Below are 10,757 nucleotides of genomic sequence, written 5' to 3'. Positions count from 1 at the left end.
ATTTAAACTAGACTTCAAATTATTTAGTCAGAGATAATTGAGTTTGGAAAGTTATACTAGAGAATGATCACCCAGGGAAGTAGCTAAATATGGGTTTGGGAGAGGAGGCGGGGCAGGAGAAGGAATTCAACATGTCATATTAGGTATGGTAAAAATAACAAATGTTATCAGTTCTCATAGTAAAAGGCACAAAACTGCTCTTTCATTCCGGTTGCGCAGAAAATAATTTCCTGCACACTTAAGAACAGCATCCTTTCTTGTCTGGCTTGGGCCCTAAGGGGGCTGAAAAACCTGGTGAACATATTACCTCATGCTTAGGGGGACTACATTTTCCAAATAAAAGAACAAGCAGAACATGTCTTTACATCAATTACTTTTCATAATGCCATGAGGGCCTCCTATAAGGGACAAAAGCTAACTAGAATAAAAAGGCAGCATTGATCTCACCACTGCTTTTAACTGAACAGTGACACAGATAGGTTTCCTTGTGGAAAAGGTATTTTCTAGTTTAGCTATATGTGAATCTGTCATAAAACGAGTGTTATTCATGTTCACCTTAAGTAATAAAATAGCTCTGTCAATATCCATCCTTATTTTACTTCCCCCTCTCTCTAGCCATCATCAAGCCGCACCATTCCCCTGGATTTATCCTGATAGAAGCAGAGAAGTGCTGCAACTATTTTCCTTGGACCAGTATTTCATAACTACCTTTTCAGAAAAACCTGAGCCCTGCCCTAATAGACGAGAAAAAAATCCACTACGACTGATTAGAAAGGAACCAAAACGATGTAGGAGCTGAGGGAGGATGCTCAGGGCAGCTCACACCCGCACCTCTGAGGCAAAAGCATGCTGTTTTAGGTGACTCTTGCATGCTGGGCTTACTGCTCACTGTACTGTGAACGGCTTGGGGTGACCATCCTGCAGGGCACTGCTTTTTTAATTTTCCAGGGATGATGGATGGTCCTGATCAGGCAGGAAGGACCATGATTGCACAGTAACAGTGACAAGCAAAGATGTCCTCTGTGCACACACAAATGCATGACAGAAGTGGGAATGCACCTCTACATATGTAAGGGCACACCGAGGCAGCAGTGACCTCCCAGGCGCATAGCACAAATAAACACGCTTTTACATCATACCACTAATCATAAACTTCTGGGCTTAGTATCTCTCCCAGAACGCTCCACCGCAACACAGCCCCAGGCAGGAGCATCGCTCTCCTGTCCCCCAGCGCCGGGAAACGCCTCCACCCGCACCGGACGCCCTGAAGGAAACCCCTCGGCGCCGGGAGACCGGTGGCGCCCCCGCCTCCCCACCGCGCCTGCGCGCCCCCGCCTCCCCACCGCGCCATAGCAACGGCGCGCCGTAGTATGTCGCTGCCCGAGCCCTTGAGGAGGCGGCTGGGCTCCTTCAGCCGCACCGTCTTCACCGACAGCCACCGCACCCGCCCGCAGTACCCGGGCGACGGCGCAGGTAAACCGTAGCGGCTTGCCAGCATCAAAAATGGTGGCGGGTGCGGCTGAGGTGGGGGAAGCTTACCGGCCACGAAGATGGCGGCACCGTTACCGGGCGGCCGTTGGGGCGGGGCCTAGCGCTGAGGGCCGCGTCCCGTCCCAGCGGGGCGTCCCCGGCTGGCTCCCGTTCCCCCAGCTGAGCCGTGCCCCCCCCCCCGCCACCCTCGGACGGGAAGGCTGAGGTGCTGGTCCAGGGTCCCGCCACGCTCCCCGGTTCAAGGGGAGGAGCCCGGGAGGGGGCCGCAGGGTAGCCCAGGCGGCGCGGGTGCCAGTCCGGCGCTGGGAAAGCAGAGGTGCCTTTTAGATGAGGTCTGGTTTTGCTGTCAGTCATGCTGCTGCTCTGTCGCTCTACGCTTCACATACTGCAATGTTTAGGCCTAAAACAGGCCTCCTTTGCACTTAAACGGGGAACAGTCTGATTTAAGAAGCAGGTGTGGAGAACACTCTGTGGCTGCCCCTACAACTTAGTAAGCAAGTTTACATAAAATACTGCAGATAAAATTCGTTGTTACTCGTTCTGTGTGTGCAAAAAATAAAAAGTATAAACTATTTATGGAGAACACAGAACAAATAAAGAACTGAGCTATTGTTTTAAGCTTGCTAGTCCTGCACAGTTAGGGCACCAGATGCTTAAAGCATAAAGAGGTGTACTAAGGTAGAGTTAAGCAGCAAAAACTCAAACTCACCATATGTCAGCTTTCTCTTACTTCTTCCAAGTCGATCATAAGAACCAATAACTTTTCCTTCCTGATACTGCTCATGAAACCTGCAGGCTAACATGCCCTCTTTTCATACCTTTGGAGTGACAGTAGCTATGAAAATAAACACTGTCTACATAGAAAGGCTATATTCATAGAAGTTAGCATGTGAATTTCAATTTACAAATCCATTCCAAACAGATAAAGCTAATCAAAAAGCCATTAATATTTCGAGATAGGAGTTCTTGTTTTCTTTATGTATTATAGCAGTGTAGTTATACTGCTAACACTTACTAATTTCTCATTTATCAAACAATGCTGAAATATTTTCTTAACTCCAGGAATAGCTTCTATTTTCAGTAATTTCTTTTTTGTTTTCCATAACAAAAATTCCTACATGAATATCCAACCCATTGAAACCAATTGCAAATGTACCATTAACTGATTGGCGATCAGGATTTCAAAAGCTAAGTTTACACATACATATTGTGCTTAGTTGCCCTAGCATCAAAGAATTGGCCATCGCAATACTGTCTGGCATTTCCATGAATTTTAGCAATCTGAGAAAATAAGCATTAATTCAATTTAGAGATAGAATGATTAATTAGAATTGGCTTATATTGCTAAACATTCATCCAAAACACAGTTTTAAAACTTGAACAAAAGTTACAAATACTAGTGCTACATCAATGACACCTTTAACATACTTAACATTCTCATCATCACAAAGGAAATTAGAGCTGTTGGCTTTTCCATTTTTAAGTAATACGGCCAAGAACCATTAAATTTTCATCCAGTACAATAGGGCAGAAACAGTTACTTGTAATTGCATGGTCTTTTAATTTTTTTTCTCCTAAGATAAAACAGTGTTTTAGAATAGTATCTTGATGCCTTCCAAAGTCCTCTTGGGGTTTAAGAGCTTCATTCATTAGGATAGCTGGGACAATTTTAGGTAGTGAAACTGTTTTTGAGGTACCTATAGATTTTCATTCATTTGCAGATGTAAGAATGTGTTGATGCTTAAAAATGGGATTACTAAAAAAAAATATTGGTTGTCTTACGCCTTCTGTTTCAGTATAACAAATCCCTGCCCCTCAGACCCTACCCTTAAGGTCTGTCCCAGTTTTGTTCCCAAATCCTCCTCCCTTCCCACCTAGTCTAGTAGCTACCATGAATACTTCTGCAACTGGCATAAAGACTTCTGGAACAGACTGTACCAGGCTGCATGTGGCTGGACTGGAAACAGGGATGCCAGACTGAGATGGAACAGAGACAGGTATGAGAATGGTTGGAAGGTAGGGAAAGAGAAGGCAACATCAGAAGAGGTGGTTCTGAGGCTGGAAGTGAGACAATGTAACCATTTAGACTCATTTTCAATTTAGTATCACCATGATGACAAAGGGGCACAGGACTTGGATACAAATCAGCAGGTCACAATGAATACTTTATGAACTTGCTCAGGTAGTACGAAATGAGGATGTGCCTACAAACTTCAGTTGGGGAAAAAATGAGAAAGGAGACTGCTAGTAATTGAAGTAAAATGGATGCAGTATCTGTTAACTAGAATATGACAATAAAACTTCACCTGTTAAAAATTATTCCCTTAGAATGCCCTTTGACATTTTTCCTTGTTTTAAGTCTAATGTTATAAAATCTAGTATTAAATCCTAAATATAGAATTTACAGCCTGCATGTTAGAGTTCAATATTTGCTTTTCTCTACATTGTATGAGCACATTTTGTTCTCTCCAAACTTTAAAGGACAAGTTTTAGTTTGACACATATTTGAAATTCTTAGCTCTTAAGAACTAGAAGAATTACTGGCTTCTTGCAATTTCACTTCCATCCAAATATCTATTTAAATAAAGATTGAAAATGAAGAGCAGGCAATGCAAACCTGCTCTCTAGCAGTTAAGTCCTTACTCAGGAGGATCATCTACAAAATAACAATAATCCGGTATGTATTCATTTAAACTTTTGCCATTCTTTTAGGAACAGCAATAAAATGACCACTAATTCTTTCTGCAGTATCAGTGTACAGCACTACTTGAAGTTAATTCTGTCAATCGGATTGTAGAGCAAGCCATAAGCCATGAGGTAATCAACAATCAGGCACTCAACTTGAATATACGACTAAGTGGTAAAAATTCTGTATCCTGTGAACTGAAAGTTGCATTAAATTCCAGGAAGTGGTGTAACTCAGAGTAGGGTAGAGGTTTTCCTCTGGATACGTGAATTTGACTGGGAAGAGTGTTAATGCCCTGCTTGAAGCTAAGATGGAGCAATATCTTTAGTGTTTGTCAGAGGGAAACATGGAACAAATTAGGAGTGATAAAGATTTCTCTGTATCTACAGATAATGAAATAGTTTCCAGTTTACCACTGCAGATGTCTCTCTATTTCAACGTTTATTTTTTCCCATTTTGGTGGCTCAGCACCATTATCACGCTCTATCTGAAGGTGAGTCCTGAAGGAAAATGATGGTTTATAAATGTAATATGTTCCTAATCAAACACCTCCTAGTACTGAGACAAACTCTAACTCCAGTGAGCTCTATTAGGTTTATTTGGGAATAACTCGAAACTGGAGGTTCAAGTGTATTTGAAAGCTAATACAACACTGTCAACTTGCAGTAACATACAGTGTCTTCATTTAATCACAAACAGCATGTTATGAAACAGCAGAACAGAAACTTCTACTCTCTTCTTCGCTCTAGTATCCAGTCTTACCAGATTACTACAAGTTCATCCTGGTCACAATCATGATCCTAGCCTCTCTAATCGAGGTCATTCGACTCTACCTGGGGTACATGGGCAATCTGCAGGAGAAGGTATGTTACCACATGACATATTAATTTGTACAGGAGAGCTTTTTGGAGTTGAACATAAATAAAATATTAATCTAAGATATTTAAGTTGAGGAGATGGTTATTTCCGAGTTACAATCTGCATCTTCTTCCACTTACTTTCGTGCATTCCAAGAAGTTTTCCCTCAGAAGAAAACCCTGTTGTTCCCTAAAACTGTTTTGTTGGAAAAAATAAGTATAATTAAAAACACAGTATATGAAAACACTACCTCACTTTTGCCATTTTACATTATGTGGTGGCTTTTCGAAAATTAAAAAAAAAGGTTTTCTCCAGAAAGTTTTGTATTTTTTCATCTCCAACTGCCAGTTAATAGGTGATGTCTCTGCATTATAGGTCCCTGAGCTGGCTGGGTTTTGGCTACTGAGTCTCCTCCTGCAGTTTCCTATAATTCTTTTCTTGCTATTCAGTGAAGGTCTGAAAATTCAGCCACTGGAGCGAGCAGTCCATATTGTCTTTGCCCTCTTCCTCACCTTCCAAGTTATTGCAGCATTTGTCACCCTGAAAAGAATGGTAAACAAACTGGCAACTCACTTCCACCTTAATGAATTTGACCAGCTGGAGGAACATCCTGCACCTGATTTTTACAGCCTGGGTAAAGCAAGCCGTTTCCATGGCTGGTATGGGCCTGTGCCAAGGAGGTTCACCCAACAAGTGCAGGCTGGGGGTCACACACTGAGGGCCTGAGAAGCTAACAGAGGCAGGCCTCGTGTTGCTACAGCTCTGTTTCCATTTTGTTGGGTTATCCTTTACCTTTCTACATCAGAGGTATGAAGACTAGGTCTTGCTTAAGAGACCTCAGAGATCCGAGTTCCACTCTGCAAGAAAAAAAAAATTGAAGCCAATTACATAAGTGGCTTAAGTGAACTATTTGTGGACTGTTACTGCATAGAGTACCAGAGTAGGTTTGGTGGGTTTTACATTTTACAAAGTCATGGTGTTTTTAAAAATACAGAAGACTTTACTCACTGTTTGCACAGAATTGTTTTGTTTACAATAAATCTTTTATACATGTTTTTATTTCTGTTAATACCAGTTTCTCTCTATTATTCCAGATATGTTGCACATATTTAACGTCTGGTACCTCAGTTAAGCAAAAAACACCAAAAAAAACAAACCGCACAGATCACCAACAACTCAAGAAAAAAAAAAACAAACCACCAAACCCAAAACAAAGAGCCCCAAGAAATCTTGCAGCCCAGAAAGGGCAATGATAAGACAGTGAACAAAGACTACCGTTTCAAAAATGGTCTTCCAGATAATTCCAGCACTAGGAATTCCTTACTAATAAACTAGGGATGGAATTTTAAAGTGTATTCCTTCCTCAGAACTCCTACACTTATCTTCTTTGGCTTAGCCCTAGTTTTAACTATCAAGCCATTCAAACAGGGTGGTGCAATTTTCTCAGAGGATTCAATCAGTCAGCAGTAACAAACTTATAGCCATTAAAAAAATTGGTTTATGTCACTGAAAGGCAGAGCCTGTTTCTCACAAGCCAGGGCACATACCAAGGTTCCATCATTCCTGTTATTTGTATTAATATCTGGACTATCTTCTCAGGTTTTGGTAGTGACTAAAAGGTCACTTTTTTATCAAGGAGGGATGGGGATCAAAAGTTAAAATAAATTTTTCATCTGAATCCTCCAAGTCTTCTGCAAGGCAAGAGTTGTCAGATTTGAGAGCTGGCACAAACATCCAAACTGCTTAAAGGAATGTAAAGAAGATGGGTCTAATGTGAAAAAGGCACAGTATGCAGGAAGCTGCTGCATAATTAAAGCTTATTGAACCTCTAGTGAAAAAGGCAGCATTAGCTTAGTTTTATACCAAAATTGTTCATTTTCTTTTTAATCCATGAGCAAATGGTACAATTAATTCTACTAAGTTTCCTCCTTCATTTTGTTATTATAAAGCATATATTATCAGAGCACATACCCTTTTGTTTTTAAACAAACTAGTAGCTTAGATTGGCTGTTGTGAAGAGGATTTCTGTAAGAGAATCTCTAAGAATGCCTTTAACATTTAATAAAAAAAACATTTAGAGCCCCATATTCAGAGCCTGGGAGAGAGACAGTGAGGTTTAAGCAGAAGTTACGTTATTTCAACAACGTTCTTACAGCATTAGAAACCCCTTGTAAAAAACATTCTTAACTGATGCAATGGGAACATTTCACATATTTTCATGTCAACCACAATTATGCTACTGCAGAGTGCCAAGGTCAGGGCCAATGAACTACAGGAGAAGCTTGGTAGGATCCATTACAGTAAAAGGTAACAGCATAATGGGCCCCGACAGGCCAAATAAAAACATCAGATACCTTGGAGCCTATTTTCTCCAGCAATTGTGAACTGCATCTTGGTTGTCTTAGTGCCTCGGTAGACATACAGAGGCGCTTCTTCCGGACCAGGTATGATGGGACTAATACCAAAGGCTGCCCTTCCTGGGCAAGGATGTAGGGTAGACCTCCAAGGAACTCACATCCATCACTTAGAAAACCTGGGTGTTAGAGAAATACAAGCTAACAATGCAGCATGAAAATTGAGCACTGCCAGTTTTCAATGCCTTCCAATAGTTTGCCTAAGAGAGCATACAAATTAAGGGAAAGCAGTATCTTTTCCATAGGTACACCAGCTGTCTGAGTCTGCCCTTGAAATTAGTGACAGGACAAGCACTGGAACAGCTTAGAAGAGACACTAGGGCAGTTGCCATTCCTTCTGCTCTGCATGTAGCTTGCCTGTTCCCCTTATTAATAGCCCATTATGGGAGATCAGTAGGGAGGTACACTGAGATGGTACAGTAAGCCAAGCTCTGAGGAGACAGAGTGATTACCTGCAGTAATCCAATCTCTTGCCATAAGTGGAGAAAGGCATATCCTTTGGTTTTCTTTCCTGTATCACCTTAAAAAGTTTAAAACTTGGTAGGAAGGTTTTTGACACCAAATACAAAATAAGGCTGGAGAAAAGTCAACCATATACCAATGCTGGCAACGAAGAACTGGCCTCCAGGCTTAGGGCCTCAAGACATGATACAAAAATCCATACTTTTAGTGATAAGGAAATTTGGAATATCAAATTGCCATGCAAGACAATTATCAGGAGCCAAAGATACAGGGACACATACCTCTTTGCTGGAGAGAGAACATCAATGAGGCGATACAGAAAACAGGATTCCGAGAAGCACTGTTAGAAATAGAGTTGCCTGGAAATGGTGAAAGTAGAAGCCAGTCTGATGTAAAGCTTCAGCAATATATTTGCTAAACACAGGATCTCTGCATGGTCTCTGCTCAGGCTTCCTAACAGACCTGCTAGTCTATTTTTAATTTCATCCTTAAGAGCTTAAACATTTAATTATGAAGAAAGCATGCAAACACCTAGAACTCACTTTCGGTCCACGCAGCTACATCCCCCACCTCCTCCTGCCCCACGAGTTTCCTATTCCTTATGTACCCAGAGACGGGAAGAAATTGCAGTAGTGCTCAGGAAGACAGAACAAATGGGGACTCGTACTGAAACTTTTCTTCAGTTTCCAAATTTCACAGGAACCAGCAAGACATCAGACAAGCAGAAAATATACTAGTCATTTGTAATAATCAAATTTGAGACACACAAAAGCAAACCAGAACAGAAACTTACAATAAGCATGTTGGAGGGAATAAAAAAAAGAAAATCAAGTTAAATACATGAGAAGAAAAAAGGGAAAAACACTACAGAAAGTACTTGCACAATACGTATAAATCAGAAAATAAATGGAAAAATGGAAGAACTTTTTAGCATTAAGAGCAAAGCAGCAATAATGGCATTAATGTTTCAAAGAAAAACATAGGAAAGCTTGGTTTGTTTTCAATGAAGAAGTTCAGGAATAATTGCCAGAATAGACTGGAAGGAGGGAAAGGTACACGAGAGCTTCAGTGGGGCACAGCAAGAAAGCTAAAAGTCCTTCATAAATCCTCTTCCTCCTGTTATTCCGATAGCTATGAGCAGGTATGTTGTCCCGTAACAGGAAGAATATACTCATTTTTCACTGCAAAGCGTTCACAAGTAGAACATGAGAATTTAAGATTCAGCAAAGCAGGTATTTGGGGAGCGAGAGGGTTTAGTGTTTCCACCACCACCAAATAGATGGAAACAAAGGTGAATGAGGGAACTCAAGAACGTTGGAAACTAGTGGAAGTTCATTGAGCAGCATCTAGACAGTTTCGAACACAAGCTGTACAAGAGCAGCTTTTTGCCACATTAGGGTTTGTGCAGGGAACCACAAGACATGTTTTCTGATGATCTAGATAGCTACCAATAGCTCTCCCTTCACGAGCAAGATCTTTGAATGGCAGAAGTCTATGTACAAAACTCAGTTATTTCACCACATTTACTGTTAGGGAAGGCCAACAGACAGTTTTAAAGGAAATTTGTACCAACATATTTCCTTTAACTAAAGAAATGAAGAATGGGCATATTCTCTTAAAATGCTCTTTTTTACATTACTGAAGATGAGCAGTATTTTGTGTTCAAGGGCACAGGTGCTGAGTTATTAATACTCAGCATGTGTTCCTTGTCTAAAATAGACTGTAAAAGGATTTTTTTTTTTAATAGTTGCAGGAGTTCCGAGAAGGGGAAATTAAATTTGGAAGAAGCTTCAATTATGTACCTTACTCAAGCAGATCTTCTACAGCAGACATGAGATAAGGCACAGATTTGATAAAAAACAGACAATTGAAAAAAAAAAGTCGCACAGCATTAACCTTTCTATACCAACAATTCACTCTTTCAGATTGCTGAAAGAATTGAGATAATGAATTTTACTCTTGCCTTTGTCTCTTATAAGTTAGACTAGACTTAGTATTAATGTTTAAATAGTTGATGAAGCAGGTAAAATTGGCATCATTACATGGTCTGATAAGATAGTCAGTAGTAATATTTGATAGCTGGATATGGCTGCAGAGATTTTTTGAAAAACAAATTTTGTTTCTCGAGGACAAAGATCAGGTGGCAGCAATTAAAGTGGACTTTGTTCAGTGCTTCAAATAAAGCAAAGGTAATAAAGAGGTCTTCTATAGGAGGCAGACAAAGTCGTATACAAGTGTCAGCTGGTAAGACCAAGAAGAATTTAAACTGTTAACAGAATAAATAGGTTCAAGAAGTGTAGCACTGAAGGAAAATGAGTATGTTGATGATTGTTGCAACTGAAGGAGCTCCTGGGTACACAAAGCAGAGGATTTATTAAAAGGAAATAAATGTGCTAAGTTACTAGCTTGAAATCTTATAGGGATTTGAAGGAAATATTATTCCCCCAGCTAAGCAGCAACCTACTGTACACAGGTCCACATTCATTAAAAACATGCAACTTTCGCAGCTTGTTATGAAAACACACTTTCTTCTTCAGATGATCCAAGGTTTGAAAGTCCCTTGGAAGCACATACTAGTCAAGAGATATGAGCACAACAGAGAAACCATAGAGAGAAACAGAACCCTTCTGGCAGGCAGTGGCAACTGTGCTAGGACCTATGGCTTCCCTGGTGAATTTAAGAAGTATTAGTCACTTCCTTGAGAGCTACCTTGAACATCCAGTATTAAGGAAGGAGTTCCTGCAGTCTATGAAAGAAACTACTGTTCTTTAAGGGATAGAAAAGACCCTTCTTTACTCACACTAGTAGACCCATGCTGGTCCTGGGTCAAAAATGCAAGCAAGAAT

At 40.6% G+C, this 10,757-nt stretch overlaps 1 protein-coding gene across 1 annotated transcript; it reads left to right on the top strand.

Moving 5' to 3' along the window:
* The first annotated feature begins 1,315 nt into the window (after positions 1-1,315).
* TMEM17 (transmembrane protein 17) lies at positions 1,316-6,090 on the top strand. The gene is given in 5 exon segments (XM_075088341.1): positions 1,316-1,473; positions 4,567-4,670; positions 4,927-5,040; positions 5,411-5,673; positions 5,675-6,090. Coding segments are annotated over 5 exon segments (663 nt in total). The 5' UTR covers positions 1,316-1,370; the 3' UTR covers positions 5,754-6,090.
* The last annotated feature ends 4,667 nt before the right edge of the window (positions 6,091-10,757 follow it).

This window comes from Phalacrocorax aristotelis, chromosome 3, assembly GCF_949628215.1.
Source record: "Phalacrocorax aristotelis chromosome 3, bGulAri2.1, whole genome shotgun sequence".
NCBI lineage: Eukaryota > Metazoa > Chordata > Aves > Suliformes > Phalacrocoracidae > Phalacrocorax > Phalacrocorax aristotelis.
Note: the sequence above shows the minus strand (reverse complement) of the source record. Positions and strands in the feature narration are given on the sequence as shown.